The sequence below is a fragment of the Protopterus annectens genome, chromosome 2.part0 (genome assembly GCF_019279795.1).
Source record: "Protopterus annectens isolate FY-2018-M chromosome 2.part0, PAN1.0, whole genome shotgun sequence".
Classification (NCBI taxonomy): domain Eukaryota; kingdom Metazoa; phylum Chordata; order Ceratodontiformes; family Protopteridae; genus Protopterus; species Protopterus annectens.
The window spans coordinates 749944184-749961218 of NC_056728.1; the positions used below are offsets into that span (position 1 = coordinate 749944184).

The 17035-nt window shown below is 40.8% G+C and overlaps 1 protein-coding gene across 2 annotated transcripts in view; it reads left to right on the forward strand.

Moving 5' to 3' along the window:
• The window catches only part of UGCG (UDP-glucose ceramide glucosyltransferase), a 396521-nt gene that overhangs the window by 316418 nt on the left and 63068 nt on the right, over positions 1–17035 (forward strand). For both annotated transcript variants that reach the window (XM_044061068.1, XM_044061069.1), the window contains 2 exons: positions 3822–3923; positions 16491–16603. In XM_044061068.1, coding sequence (XP_043917003.1) covers positions 3822–3923; positions 16491–16603 — 215 coding nt within the window. The remainder of the gene's footprint in view (positions 1–3821; positions 3924–16490; positions 16604–17035) is intronic.

The following is a 17035-nucleotide window of genomic DNA, read 5'->3' on the forward strand; positions in this document are numbered from 1 at the left end:
TTGTCAACCATGTATTGTGGTGGTGATTTAAGCTTTGGAAATTGTCTTTTGTCAACTACCCGGGTGTTCAGGCAAGCTTACCACTGTGAAAGAAAGGTGTCTGCTTTGAGTTTCCATGACTAATACCAACAGTTTATAAATTATATATAGATAAGTAATGTATAATTTAAGAAGCAAACATTTTATAGGAACTTAAATTTGACAAAAATCTGTAAATTGATGTTAGCTGGTATTTGTGGTGCAAGGGCAGTACTTTGATTTACAGAAAGGGCAACTGTATGCATTCCTGAGCTGTCTGACAGTAACTGATGTGGCAGGTGTTATTGCAACAACTGCTGCTGAAACCTGATAATGGTATTAGTTTTGCCCACCATTTGTAGTGCAGGGGTCCGAGTGTGTCATTGCCAGATGTTTAGATCCATCAACTGTCAGGAAACAGAACTGAATCAGAAATAGCTCACTATTAACGTTGTTTCGTAAGTTTGTTTCTTCCTCCAGTTTTGACGTTAGAGAGAGAGAATGCAAATGTTAGAAGGGTTATACCACCTTCCTGTAGGTGGGCAGGTAAGGGAGGAGCCCAACCCACCAAATACAGACAGTGTATGGGTATACTTGCACACACACATTTAAAATGTACATGTTCACTGTTTGTCATCATATAATCATCTATGTTGCATTTTTTAAAGCATAAGTTGGCATTGTGGTATTCAGGGAACTTCATCTCTGGCAGCCTTATCTTGGACCACATTGAGTTCAGACTGTACGTCTTGTCTGCATGCTGCTCTGGAACTGGAATTCCAAGGTCATAATTAGATACTGAAACTGCAGTTGCTTAGTTACTGGCCATCCCAGCCACATGCACTGGCCTTGACCTTGTGAAACAACACTGCCTTCAATAGCTATGCTTATAATTGAATAGGAATGGAATGCAGATGTGGAGTAAAAAAAAAAGTATGCTTCTTGTTGGAGATTATTTTAGGTCCCAGCTCTCTTTAAATCTTTCTCATTTTCAGATGTAACTGAGGATTTGCCTGCTTTTTAAGTACATTTGTTAATACTTCAAAGTAAAAAACAAAAAGAAGCTCCAACAACCAAAGCAGTTTGAATAAAAGCAGTTTTAATCCACACAGTAAGCGCTTTCAAACACAAGGTTCTTCATCAGACTGAATAAAAGAGCATCGTACAATTCAAGTTAATATACTATTACACAGCCAGTAGAAACAATGTATTAATCATCTAGGTAAATATCTAGATTTCAAGACCAGCCTTAGAGACCCTGTCATTTAACCCTGGCTTCCTGTCTGCACACAACTTATAAATCCAATGTAGTTCCCTTTCTTCAGTAAAATTAACAACATCACCACCTCTTAGTCCTTTGTACACAATTTCTACCACCTTAAACTTAAAGTAGTGAGAAGAACCTGATTCAAAAACATGCTTAGCTAGGGCATTTGTTAAATCAGCCCTTTTTATAGCATATTTATGCTTGTGAATACGTTCAAAGAGCATTCTATTTGACTTCCGTAAGTAGAATCTTTCACATACTATGCATGTAGCTAGATAAATAATGATTCTATTTCTACAGTGTGCATAGATAAACTTCTGTCTAGATATAGGGTGTATAAAGACATTGGCTGTATCAACAGAGGGACAGTGTCTACAATTTCCACAGGGTAGAGTGCCAACAATCTGATCTTTAACAGGCAACTCAGTATGCAACAACATAGAATCCCTGTAGCACAGCCTATGTTTAAGGGATTTCTTATTTTTATAAGTAAAGTTGGGTTTAACACCCACTATATCTCTAATCCTATCTTCTGTAGTTAAGATGCCCCAGTTTGCATCCACTACATGTCTAACCCTCCTAAAATCACTAGCATAGGGTAGAACCAATGGCATGTAGCAGAGTTGCGATCATCTACTGTTCCATCTGAAAAATAGGGAAAGGCCGAAGTTGACCTCAAAATTTTTATATTGTCCCTCATAGTGCTGATCTCGCTTTTTATAGCCCCTAGAGGCAAAATCAGTAGACAGTTTATCTACATCATTACTAAAGCCATCTTCTGAATTATTTAGATGAGAAATCCTCATCCCTTGAGTTTTCATGATATTCCTATATACATGGGATAGATGCATACTATCACACCTCAGAATATTGTTTCTCCTGCAGGGCTTTCTGTATAATCTAGTTACAAAATCGCCCTCCATGTTTTTAGTCACTTGCACATCAAGAAAAGTGATTTCTGTAGATGAAACATGACAAGTAAACTTTACAAACTATGTGGCAGTGTGTAGATAATCAACAAACTCTAGGAACAATGTGGTAGCGTGCAGATAATCAACGAAAAGTGATTTCTGTAGGTGAAACATGACAAGTAAACTTTACAAACTATGTGGTAGCGTGCAGATAATCAACAAATGGTAGGAACGATGTGGTAGTGTGCAGATAATCAACAAATGCTAGGAACTGCATCTCAGTCCCTCCCCAAAGTAGTACAAGTGAGATCAGCACTATGAGTGATGATATAAAAATTTTGAGGTCGGCTTCGGCCCTTCGCTATTTTTCAGATGGGACAGTAGATGATCGCAACTCTGCTACTAGAAAACCTGATAGCATGCCATTGGTTCTACCCTATGCTAGTGATTTTAGGATAGTTAGACGTGTAGTGGACGCAAACTGGGGCATCTTAACTGCAGATGATAGGATTAGAGACATAGTGGGTGTTAAACCCAATTTTACTTATAAAAATAAGAAATCCCTTAAATGTAGGCTGTGTTATAGGGATTCTAAGTTGTTGCATACTGAGTTGCCTGTTAAAGATCAGATTGTTGGCACTCGACTCTGTGGAAATTGAAGACACTGTCCCTCTATTGATACAGCCAATGTCTTTATACACCCTATATCTAGACAGAAGTTTATGTTTATTCTCTATGCACACTGTAGAACTAGAAATATTATTTATCTAGCTACATGCATAGTATGTGAAAGTTTCTACTTAGGGAAGTCAAATAGAATGGTCTTTGAACGTATTTGCGAGCATAAATATGCTATAAAAAGGGCTGATTTAACAAATGCCCTAGCTAAGCATGTTTTTGAATCAGGTTCTTCTCACTACTTTAAGTTTAAGGTGGTAGAAATTGTATACAAAGGATTAAGAGGTGGTGATTTTGTTAATTTTACTGAAGAAAGGGAACTATATTGGATTTGTAAGTTGTTTGCAGATAGGAAGCCAGGGTTAAATGACAGGATCTCTTTAAGGCTGGTCTTGAAATCTAGATATTTACCTAGATGATTAATACATTGTTTCTATTGGCTGTGTAATAGTAATTAACTTGAATTGTATGATGCTCTTTTATTCAGTCTGACGAAGAACCTTGTGTTTGAAAGCGCTTACTGTGTGGATTAAAACTGCTTTTATTCAGACCGCCTTGCTTGTTGGAGCTTCTTTTTGTTTTTTTACTTTGAAGTCAATTATTTTGGGAAGCTCCGACAGGTTTTGTGACTGGAGGTAGTTTTTTTCTTTTGGTATATACATTTATTGATACGTTGCACTTGTGTGAAAATGTAAGCAGGCACCAAACTGATGACCGTGAAATCTGAAATGTCAGAAAGCACTGTACAAATGTAACTGTTGTCAGTTTTATGTGTTATAGTGCCAGTGAAAGTAGGTATTAAGCATGCATTAATAGTTTTTACACTGTGTATAGTCTGCCCATTTAGAAATGCGATTTAAAGGTGCCGCAGTAGCAACTGCTAAACTTTTTATTTGTATAGATTGTTTGACTCTGAATTACAAAATGTTTTTCTCCCTAATACATAGGTGGTAAAAAGATTGGTATAAACCCAAAGATTAATAATTTAATGCCTGGATATGAAGTAGCCAAATACGACTTGATCTGGATTTGTGACAGTGGAATTCTAGGTAAGACTTATTTGTATTGTGCTAACTAAGTACTGTCCAAGCAGTGAAGTGGGGAATGGTGTAATGATGCACAAGGTGGCTGTTAAGAAGTTCTTTGATATTTTAATTGGCTAGTTATAATTTATAGCTGTATTTATAGACCATATTCTTTATTCATTAGTCATTTTAGTAATTTGAGGTGGGAATTAATTGTTTTATATCCTTTTGGTATAATTGTTTTATATCTTTTTGGTATACGCTGTTTACATCATTCATGGCTGTGTAGAAACGTGAAGGCTGAAAAAGATTGCCATAAACAGGAAAGCGTATCTTTCAAAGTTGCATTAAATTACTTTGTATATATTACGTTTTCAGTTTAGCAGTTTATTTTGAAGTAGTCACCTGTTAAGCTTCATTGTCAAATATATATTTGTAATTTGCCAAATGAGACGTTTCAAGAATCTACAGCCATCAATAATAATAGTACTTTGGGCAATAGCTTGCGCAAAAGACAGATCCTTTGTGTATTTCCTACAGTGTGTCATAATGTTTTAGAACATTCCAGACACAGAGCTGGAGCTGGCTAAATTTTTTTTACCTGTACTTAAGGGGTTCTTGCTGTGTCATATTTTTTATGTGATGTAGCATCTTATAGGTTTAAAGAATGGTATTTGTTATGCTTCTTCAGAAGAGTTCACACACGTACTGATCACTAACAGTCGAGGCTTGCTCATCTTGTCAAGCTCAGTGCATGTGGCATGTGTCTGGCCTTCACCACTTACTTGTGCAGGCCATTGTTGATCTTGTACTAGTGTGCATATAAATGCTGATCTTAAAGTTTTTGTTCATTAAATTGCCAGTACCATTTTCATTTTCAACAGTTGGTCTGTATTTGCAGAACTGTATTTTTCACTTTCTGAGAAGTATGTTGCTTGTTTCAGCTGTAGTTTCTCCTTTGCTGTATTGCCTTTCTGCCACCATCATACCTCTCAACTGTACCAAATTCCTCAGTATTTCCCAGTTTTGGGTTCAAAATAATAGGGTGCCACGAATTTCCGATTGGCCCCTTTAAATCCCGATTTCGTGTGCCTTTTTATTTATTTATTTATTTAATTAATTCTCATGTGCTTATGTCATCACAAATGTAAAATAAAATAATCTATCTATCCATAGCTAGCTAGATAGTCCCACCCTTGTATGTATATTAAGGGCAGCTATTCTATTCCCAGTTTTAAGCATATTAGTAATTTATTACAACTCTATTGAATTGGTGCTACGGACGCTGGTGCGTCAGCCAGGTTATTTCTGCTACTTGCTTGGACCACTACTTCTCAGAGACTGAGGTCATAGCATTCAAAGGCAAATCATGGACAAAGCAAAATCATGGACATTGTTTTAAATATTGCTTTAATTCAGTTAGAAGGTTAAGGTTGCAACAGTTTTTGTCACAATCAAAAAAAAGTACAAGACTCCAATGTCTAGTATTTTTTAACTGCAAAGCCAAAAGGGTGCCTGCAGTCAGGTGCAAGGGCCACCCCCCTGGATGTTGACTTCAAAAAAATCCCCAAATAAAGCCGTGATCGAGCTTGGTTACAACCGTTATCAAAGTATGTTTTGAAGCTGTTCATCTTTATTTCATTTGATTGTAAAGAAGTACCAATTATGATAAAAGCAGAATTGAGTCTAAAAAGTGTAGCTTCTGATTGGCTGTCCTGTTTAGCTCCTCAAAGGTAGACTGGGGAATCTGCTGTCCTCCTCTAAGGAAGTAGAAGCTGCTGAGTGGGTGAAGACAGAAAAAACCTGGTGTGTAGTGAATACATCGTGATAATAAGTGCAAATTCCATTCTGAGAAGTGGAGGTTACCGGGGACCCTAACTGCAGTAGGTGAGTGTCATACAGGTTTGGGGTGGGATGGAGAAAGGAGTCCATTTTGGTGATAGCCGAGCTCTCGGATGGAACAGACCGAAGGAAATGAGCATGTGTTATCAGCTTTGTCATTCATTTGGATAAATTCAGTATCGATGCAGATTTTGCTGCACAATTTATGAAGTGACTTATTGATTAACTGAAAGCAAACAGGAGAAAGGTGGGGGGTCTTCTCAAAGTCAAGACTTTGTTGCACCAAAAACTTTACTCTTGACAGTTCCGCTTTGTTTAAGAAAGTGAGGGTCAAACTATCCTCGCTTCACGAGTCACTTGCACCTTCCTACATAATTACCTTTAAGAGAAGCGTTGCCCATTTTTATTAAAAACAACCGTTGCGTCACTGCACATTTCCATTTCTGAGTCATTCTGTGTTATAGCCTGCAGGCGACTTATTTCCCTCTTTAAAAAAAAAAAAAAAAAAAAAACGGGAATAGCAAGGATGGGCATTTTAAGCTGTGTTTTACGGAAAACAAGTATTGTCATAGAGTTTGTGGTGTTCTAAAACGCATTTAAATATAGATGGTTATGTTGTAAACAGCTTTATATTTTTATTGGTTTAACAAGCAAGTTATCATTGAAAACTGTTCATATGAGCTTGCCATTTCAAATTGGGAAGATACCTTTCCATTAAGCATTATCTACCAACAGTTGAAAATGTATTGTGCTAAGTCCTGGTGTGGTATTCAGGCATAAAATGAGCTCCTGCCTGTAAATGCTAAGATGCATTTGCTTTTTCTTTTACTAAACTATGCCTCACTTGACTGTTGAGCAAGTCAGCAAGGAAATTGTGAACATGCACAAATCTGTAATAGTGCTGACTGGTTTTACAGGCATGTGAATTTGTGTGTGTGTATGTGTGTTGGGGCTGGGGGGATGATGGTCTACAGGTACGGTAGAATGGTAATACTTTTTACATGTGTAACTCAAATTACCAAAGCTGGAGTTCTGTCCAAAAGTAACTTTATGGTTTCTTATTTTCTCCGTGAAGTTATGCAAGTTATTTGAATTTCAGTAATGTGAGCAGTACAATACTGATAGTGTCTTGTATGTGTTGCACATGGTATAATTGAGTGAGTGTTCAGGAGAGACTGCCTGCATGAGAAAGATTATACAAAGACATAGAAGAAGGGCACCTTTGAGGAAATACAGCAGCTCCATTGAATTAATTACCGGACCCCAGTGAGGGGCAGCATGTCAGAGAAGGAAAGGTGAAAAAAGGTAAAGGTAACATACCCCTCAGTCTCTCAGAGCAAGAAATTTGGACAGAGCCAAACATAATGGTGGGACAAAGGGCCAAAAATAGGGACAGATTTTAAGTATTGCTCCTGTAAACTTGGATAGTTGCTGGATATTGCCTGAAATTCAAGTGTCTGCCATTATTTATTATTCAACGACTTCAGTCTTAATGTTGGTATTCCACAATCCCATTGGAGTGGGAGGGGTTACAGAATTATGTATGCAAATTTTATGTTAATCAGCATCCTAATTTTTTGCCAGTTGTACCTACTTTTCATGGGCCTTTGTCCAGATTTTTGATGATTCCAGGTTGAGAGGTATGGCCCCCATCAGAGTACTTATTCTGCTGGTGCTTTTTTGCAGTCTTTTGACTCAAGCAGGAACATTAAAAGTAGCGAGTCCTGTCCACCACAGAACATCAGCAAAAAACTAAAATAGCTTTAAAAGTGCATATATATATATATATATATATATATATATATATATATATATATATATATATATGTATGTATATACATATATATAGATATATATATATATATATATATATATATATATATATATATATATATATATATATATATATATATATATGTATATATATATATATATATATATATATATATATATATATATATATATATATATACACATATAAAATACACACACGTCTGAAATAAGTGCCTAACAGAGTTAAAGCTGTTCATTCATCAGAGAAGCACGTTGCTTTCTGCCTGCTCTCTGTATGGCAGTGTCGAGTGTTTTATGGCTTTCAGTACTGTAAAACACTTTGTACTCTAACAGTTACAGAAAAAGTCAAAGCTGCATGCACAACATAAAGGATTACAATTGCGTCCTTGATCATAACCCATTTATTGTGTGTTCAGGACATGGATGCCAAAAAATTCACCTCGACCGAAGTTTATGATGTGAATCTTTGCTTCCAAGCTGAGATAATAAAGGAATGATTATGACCAGAGACCCAATCATAATTCTTTATAGCACATGGAGCTTTATCTGGAAACACACCAGTTTGGCAGGTAATGCCTCCTCAGCCTGGTTAAGCTCTTAAGAATGAGCCTTCACCATCCCCATCCTGGAATTATTGACTAATTTTACCATCTCAGTGTTGATCCATACATAATTTGTTGGATGGCTGATTATCAGCATAACAGAACCCACATCATTAAGGCCAGGAGTATTTGCTCAAGACAGAAAAAAAGTCATCAGTGGTATCCCACAAAACTCTGTCGTGGGCCTCCTCCTCTTTGATATATGTAGCCCTGATTTTAAATTTGATAAGTAGGGACTACGGCTAGCCAGATAGATTTGCTGATGAGTGTAAACTGGAGACTGTTATCAGATCTTATTCTGATTGCTTAAATTCTCTAGCAAGGGCTGGACCAAACTGAAATGCATGATCTATTTCTCATGGACTTGACCAACCTTGCTAAGAAATATAAATAGTTACTGCTGGTAAATCTAATAACACTGCAACAAACCATGTAGATATTGTACTCAAGTCTGATGCAGTCTTAGGGCTATGGAATAACAAACTCTCTCATGGCTGATGCATTTCTGTCATGGTTAGAAAATCCTTGTTCTTTGCACATACCTTTCAGGGTGTCTCCTCAAGGTCCAAAGAAGTTATAGATCCACTTTATTCCATTCCTTATTTGGCTCATAAGTGTAATGCTTTGGTGTGCATCTTGCTAAACATTTAAACCAACTCAAAGGACCTTAAAGTTTCCTTACCAAAGAGATTTCTGGTCTTTGTACCCTTAGCTACTATGATAAACTAAAAGTCCTGTTTCCCTACTCACTGTTGCAAAGGCTGTTTAAGGCTTATTTCTACTTGGCCTTGCATACAGTGCCTGATCTTGAACTCTGAACTCCCACAAATAAGTATAACCAGAGGAAAAGCAAACAAACACTTGCTCTTGAGATCTTAACATGTGCTGCCAGTCCAACAGCATGAGATGATATGATAGGTGTCTAACCCACTATATCCCCCGATTTCTGGAACAGGCTGCCTTTGAGTATCAGAGTATTTCCATGATAACATTTAAATTTAGTCTGGAGGACTGGATAAAAGATCACAAATTGTCATCTCAAACATGGGGAAAATGTACTTAATGGGGGACATTGTTAGCCTCTCTCGCTATTGTAGGGGATGTGGCTGAGCTTCTCTGTTAGTCTCCTTGGCCATAAGCATAGGAAGAACGTATGAACGTATAAAGCCCTGACTGTGCCCCAAATAACCCAAATTTGATTAAACAGGTTGGGCACTAAAGTATGTGGTTGGTTGGTTGGAGTTAAGCTGCTGTCGTAAGCTTGCCCTCCTGTAAATGAGGTGCTGTGGTTTTCCAAAGGGTTGACTGACCAGCACATTTTCACATTGTTGCTCAAAACATTGTAGCCAGGATCATTATGCTTGGAATCATGCAAGCACAAGGCAGAAATCACACCCACAGTAACTGGATGGGTAGGCTCTTTCTCAGTCCCCACCAAAGGTGGTGGCACCTTTCCTGGTGCTTAGCTGCTGTTCTTGAGTCGAGCACATGGGCAAGTGCACTCTCACCTCTCATGGAGAATATAAGGGTCATATGTAGCAGATGGGGAGGTGGCTTGATAGTGTGGGTTTCAGAAGAAGTTGAAGGAATGACTAGAGGAAGTAAAAAATGAAATTGCATTTAAATACTTAAAACCATTTTGGAAGTGTAAATTGCAAAATTGTTGTAGTAAATCACAAAAATTACTTGTGGTGACAATGCAGCATAACCCTAGCACTAGGAAGATCAAAAGTAGCTCCTATTTGTATATGTCTGAGATGCTTAAGCCATTGCTTTTAGTGAAGACAAGAGTGATAATGTGTATTTCTTTCACAAACTAGCACTGCATGCATTTCACATAACTGTACAGTCGTAGCTGGTTTAACACGTTGCTGCTGGCCCAAGAAGGTTACTGAAGTACACTTCCAGAGTGGATGTCATTTGTGGCATTCATGTGCTGATTGTAGTAGTCTGACCACCTGAAATTAACTTTCTAGTTATGGCTGTATCAGGTAACTGTTAATGCAGCTTGTACTCCCTTTATGGGTTCATTCTGTGGAAATCATGAGAAGTTCTGGCATGTTACCAGAATTAACTCTCCTTTTTTTTGGAAGATTCCATGCCAACCTAGGCATGTGTCACAGCACTCAAGTTTGAGAGTAGATAAAGTAGAACCTACTATCTGATATTGTTAATCCTCTTTCATTCCTTATGTGTGGGTAGTCTGTTCCGACCTCGGAACTCAGCCGGCCATCTTCCAAGCTCACTCCAGCTACAAACTCTCGAGCTAAACTCTTACCCAGAATTGCCCTCTCCCTGTTACCTCAGATTTCGTTTGCAGCATCGCCATTCAGTTGTGTCAAGCTACTTCTCTTGAGCTAAGTACAATATTTTTCTTCATATCTAAGTTCTAAGACAGCTTTTTTCACAAAAAAGTTATTAGATAGTTATCTCTTACCACCTTTTTCGAATTCTTTTCAACTCTTCTTCTCTTCTTAACGCGAGATAATTACTTTTTTATCATCGTTGGTAAACCTCTTTCCTTTTTACCTTCGGGTATTTCTTGTACCATTGTTGGTATTTTTCTGGTTTCTCCTTCTTTCCTTCTAACCATGGCAGATAAAAAAGGTAGTCCAAGGTTTAAAAGATGTTAGGATTCTGGCTATAAATTACCTACTTCTGATGCACATTCCCTATGTGTCTACTGCTTGGGTGTGCTTCACTTAATAGTTGACCCGCCTTGCAGAAATTGTAAGAACTTCTCTAACAGGACATTAATTGAAAGGATAAATAAAGTAATATTGAAGGGGCTACTTAAATCTCCCTTTTCAGAGGCTATTTCTGAGTTGGAGGCTTCAACCCCTCCAAGATCCCATAAGAAAAAGAGTGATGAACAAAAAAGGCCAAGTCTCTTCCTTCGTCCTGAGCTGGGGACTCTCAGGAAACGAGACCTAAGAAAGCTAAGCTTTCCAGTTTGGATTTGACTTCTTAGGCTCCAGTGCTTTCGGTGCCTAGACCTTTGGTACAGAGGCCATCAGCGCCATCTGCGACTTCGGCACCGACTAGTGTGCCCCATACTGCATCAGTACCGAGGAGCTCCTCTGTTCAGACTCCCTTACCGGCACCGACTGTTCAGTCGATGCAGACTGTTAACGACGTTGATGGATGTTTCAACGCCCATTCCTTTTTCAGCTCAGACAACTTACCTGGCACATACTACCCTCTCGGTACCAACCATTCAGTTTTCGTCACCAGTGTTTTCGGCTCAGGCCTTGGCGCCAACAACCACTTCAGTACCGACCTCCTCGTTGGTGCAGACCATGCCTTCGGCACCGATGATTTTAGCGGTGCAGACACCAGTAGTTCAGACCATTACAGCTCCGTTGTTTTCAGTGCAGACCTCCCCAGTGGTGGGCACCGAGCTTGCACCGAGGTGATCACTCTTTTATCAGACCCCTACTTATTCTCCTCCTTCATTGCCTTTGAAGCTCCTTGATATAGCACAGTCTTCCCCCACTATGGTTCCCTTTATGGACCTCACTAAGGAACCGCAGTTGCCTTTGTGGCAGGAGAGTCTTGCCATGGCCCAGGATGTTAGCTGTGATGTCCGTACTTTGGCATTTCACAGCCATCCAGGGACTCCGGGTCGGCAGGCTGAGCCACTTAGATGAGGGGTGTGACCCCTGCCGTGGGTCCCCACCCCTCTTCAGGTGGACCGGCCTTCCAGCTAATGGAGAAGGTCTTGTGTAGGTTGGCGATCCTGTGCTATCACTCTCCCCGCCCTCCTCTGAACCGCAGTGTACACAAGCCGCTCCTAGCGGACACAAGGCACAAGGGCCTCAGGACATACTCCCACAGGAGACCCCTTTTTGCACTGTCTTCCCCAGCTTGTCCCTCTGAGGAAGATCATCAAAAGAGCTCATGCAAGAGGAAGCACATGGACCCCACAGAGGAGTCCCTTACTGAAGACACAGATATTGATGATGGGGAATGGTCCCTTCTGTCACCCTTTGAGGTATCCTTTGGTGATATCCTTGAAATCCTTAAACAGAGAGGTGATTGGCAGCACTCTAACCCAACCTCTGAAGAGTCTGTGTTCCTGCAGGCCTTACGTGCCCGGCCCCCTACCTCCTGGGTTACTCCACCTGCCGACAAACTTCTTCGGCTCATCGTGCAGCATGTGTGGAAAGCTCCTGACACCGTTGAGGCCATTCCCCGGAGGCCAGATAAAATTTTGTTCCCTCCTGCTAGCGATCCCCATTGGTCCAAAGGTCTTCCTGTAGATGCCTTGGTGATGGCGGCCACAACTAAAAAGGACCTGGTGGAAGAAGAAAGCCAGACTGTCCATCCGCCCAACAAAGAGTCACAGGCTCTGGACAGAATAAGGAAGCATACCTTTGCATCAGTGACCTTTGCAGTCGGGTCCCTGAACTATATGGCACATTTTACCAGGCTTCAAAGAGACTTAATTTCTGAGCTGTCTGAAACTTTGGCTGGAGCTGTGTCTGATGAGGTCCATGACAGAGTGGCCTTTCACCTAGCCACCATCAAATCGATGTCTAACTCCTCCATGCACCTGATATCTTGCGCATCAGAAGGAGCTGCTAGAGCGACGGTTTCAGGCATTGTTCTGAGACGCCATGCCTGGATGCGCTTGTGTAATTTCGGGGAACCCTTCAAGGCTTCCTTTCTCAGTGCTCCCATTGAAGCCTCTTTGTTGTTCGGACCCAAGGTTAAAAGCACACTAGCCAGATGTGAACAGGACGGTAAGACCCTTTCTGCTGTGGGCGTCCATTATTCTTCCCCTCAACAGGCTTTCTGCAGAAACCAGAAGAGTGGGAAGATATGGCACAAAAAGTCTCAAGGTTCTTTCCGTGACACACAGGCTGAGTTCTCTCCTAGAGGCAGAGGGGGAAACCCTCAGGGAATACCCCCTTTCTGGGGCAGAGGGGGTCCGCGTAACCAGGGATTCTTTCCCTGGCCAATCCTACCAGCTCTCCTGAAGAGCGGCCCAACTGCTTTCCTCTGGAAGTGGTTGGGAGTCGTTTCTCTTTTGTACCCTTCTGCCTGGCTAACCATTACCACTGATTCTTGGGTACAAAAGATAATAACCAGAGGCTATCATATCCCCTTAGACCTTTGTCCCACACCCCTAACAAGCTTACCCGACGTTCCACCTAGTCAAGTGGAAGAAGCAGCATTAGAGATTTCAAAGCTGCTAAGGAAGAGTCATCCAAGTAGTCCCTCCAGACCAGATAGGATCCGGATTCTACTCAAGACTATTTTTGGTGCCAAAGAAAACGGGGACTAGAGTCCAATTTTGAATCTCAGTGTATTGAACAAGTTTGTAAAGGTACAGAAATTCCAGATGGTCGCAATACAGTCTATCTTTCCGCTTTTGGAAAAAGACTATTGGATCTGCTCAATAGATCTTCAAGATGCATACTACCACATAAAAGTGGACAGACCATCAAGAAGATTCCTTCACTTCCGTGCGGGAGCCAGTCATTACCAGTTCAGAGTACTGCCCTTTGGACTCTCTACAGCCCCCAGAGTGTTCACAAAGTGCATGGCAGTCGTCCCAGCTCACTTGTGACTACAAGGATTCCAGGTGTTTCCATAACTAGACAACTGGCTCATCTCCGCCCCCACCGGACATTTATTGGAAGAAGCCCTGGCATACTCTCTTCTCACTGCAGAAAGGATAGGCATAACCATAAACTGGCTAAAATCCAATCTCACACCATCTCAGTCCACAGAATTTATAGGGGTCATCTTGAATACAAAGCATTGCAGAGCATCCATTCCGGAGCACAGAATTTTAAGGTTAAAGCAGCAACTGATTCCAATCCTTTCAGGGGAGAAATCCACAGCTCATTCTATTCTCCAGTTGCTTGGTTCCATGGCAGCCTCCATTACTATTGTCCCCCTGGCCAGGTTTCATATGAGGCTTATACAATGGCTACTGCTCACCCGATGGTATCCCTTTCAGTACCCTCTTTCAGGCAACATTCGGGTAACTCACAGATACAAGCAAGATTTAAATTGGTGGATGGTGCACAATCCATCACAATGGTCTTGCCCCTTCTCCCCCCAACAGCCCAAGGCTACAGTGACCACGGACACCTCCCTGATGGGATGGGAGGGCTATTCCAGGGACAGACAGTCCAAGGTACTTGGTCCGAAATGGAGGCCCATCTGCATATAAATGTTCTAGAGTTGAGGGCGGTGCTTCTGGCCTTGCAAGCATTCCATCCCCTGCTGCCATCTGGGACTATTGTGATGCAATCAGACAACATGGCGATAGTCTGGTACATCAACAAACAAGGTGGAATCAAATCTTACCCACTCTGTTGAGAGACCATGAGGATGTGGCAGTGGGCGATGGCTACCAACTGCTTTCTTCTAACAATGCACATTCCTGGGAGTTCCGTGATAGCAGACAGACTCAGCAGGTGTATTCTACAGCCCCACGAGTGGTCCCTGAATCCTTTGATAACGGCGGAGATTTTCAACTACTGGGGTCTTCCTTGCTGCGACCTGATTGCGTCCCCTTTCAACTACAAATGCAGCAACTATTTTGCCCTGATTCCCCCTCTTGGACAATCACCCAGGGATGCTCTAGTCCACGACTGGCCCTCAGGTCTCCTTTATGCATTTCCACCTCTTCCCCTCATTCCCCAGTTTCTGAAGAAAGCCTGCTGGTTGAAGAGCAGAGTAATCCTCATAGCACCATATTGGCCTCGTCAGATTTGGTTCCCCTTCCTTTGGCGTGGATTCTTCATCCAACCCCGGGGTTGATCTACCATCCACAAAGTCTGATTCACCCCAATTTGAACAGCCTGAAGCTCACAGCTTGGCTCCTCCAATTCCTTTGATTGCCAGGCAGAATGATCTTTCATTGCCAGTATGTGATGTTCTTATTGCATCTCATAAATCTGCCACCAGAATTACGTATCTCAGCAAGTGGAAAAGGTTTACTATTTGGCTGAAAGAAAAACAGGTAGATCCCTTTTCAGCACCAATATCAATAGTACTGGAATATCTGTCTACCTTATTTCAATCCAGTCTATCTGCCTCTACCATTAGAGTTCATTTGGCTGCAATATCTAATTTTTATGATGGTGTCCAAGACTCTTCTCTTATGTCACACAAATTATGCAAAACTTTCATAAAAGGCGTGAATCATCTAAAACCCCCTTTTAAAGAACCTACTCAACCATGGGACCTTTCATTAGTCCTACAAGCTTTGACAATGCCACCTTTCGAACCAGCTTCTTCTTGCGACCTCAAATATTTGTCACGGAAAACCTTGTTTTTGGTCGTCATTACTTCTGCCAGACGTATCTCTGAACTTCAAGCCTTATGCATCCAAGAGACCATATTTGATTTTTCATAGAGGTAGAGTGTCATTGAAAACTAATCCTTCCTTCCTTCCTTTCTGCCAAAAGTGATTTCTGAAATGTCCATTAATCAAACTATTGAATTGCCAGTTTTCTTCCCCAATCATTCAAACAGAGGAGAGTATTGCCCACATACCCTAGATATTCGCAGGCAAATTTGCTTCTACTTGAACAGAACTAAGGCTTCTCGTAAATCAGACTAGTTATTTTTGAACTATTCTGGACCTAGATTAGGATGTGCTGTTGCTAAGGTCACATTGGCTAAATGGTTAAAGACTGCGTAAGCTTCATTTATAGAAAACTTAATATCCCGTTAACTACTACCATAAAGACTCATTCAACAAGGTCGGTGGCAACTTCTACTGCCTTCCATGCCAGAGCTTCTTTACATGACATTTGTGCAGCTGCAACGTGGGCTAGTCCTCATACCTTCATCAATCATTACAAGTTGGATTTGGCCTCCAGGGGAAGAGCATCTTTTGGTTCTGTGGTGCTCAGGAATGTCCTTCCATAAGAGCATCCCAGGAATAAAGGTAGCTGGGGACTCTGTCCCACACGTAAGGAATGGACAAGGATTAACAATATCAGATAAAGAAGTTATGTCTTACATAACGTTCCATCTGTATTGTTGAGCCTCATTCAGTCATTACGACCCTCCCTCCTTCCCCCTCCTGGGGCTTTTAGTGGATCTCACCATTCGGCTCTGTTAGTAGGTCATTTGACCAGAGGTAGCCTCTACCTTCTTTTGACTTGCAAACTCAATCTGAGGTAACAGGGAGAGAGGAATTCTGGGTAAGAGTTTAGCTCGAGAGTTTGTAGCTGGCGTGAGCTTGGAAGATGGCCGGCTCAATTACCCACACGTAATGACTGAAGATGGAACGTTATGGTAAGACGTAACTTCTTTTTATGCCAGATATGTTGAATTGTGTGAGATGAATTACTTGTCTAATGCTTTTTTTTTTGTTTTTTAGTAAAACCAGACACCCTAACAGATATGGCTAACCAGATGACAGAAAAAGTGGGTTTGGTCCATGGTTTGCCCTATGTGGCAGACAGAGCTGGATTTGCAGCTACTTTGGAGCAGGTGAGAGCAGTCCAATGTAAAACTTGGTGACTGACTTTTTAATGGATTCTTTTCATAAAAAAATTTGAGAATGCTTTATGAACATTTTAAGAATAACATTTGCCATACAGAACCTTTTCTAACAGTATGCCTGTCATACATCACTAGATTCTAACAACTGATGCCTAATGCTGAATATCATATATGTAACTTGGGTTTTGCTATTTTATTTTCTGTAACACCCAAAAGCCAGAACAGTCATCCTTTTATAGTGAATGAAGCTTGTTTCTTAAGGGAAATAATGCAGGGGGAACCAAAAATAGACAAAGGAAATTTGACATTTAGTTGGTCTGATAAAATGCTGAGATTTTAGCCCGAGTGTTTTATTGCTGTAATAGGGTAGGGCCTGTAGAAACATTTTTTCTACAATCTGTAAGGGGAAAAAATAACGAA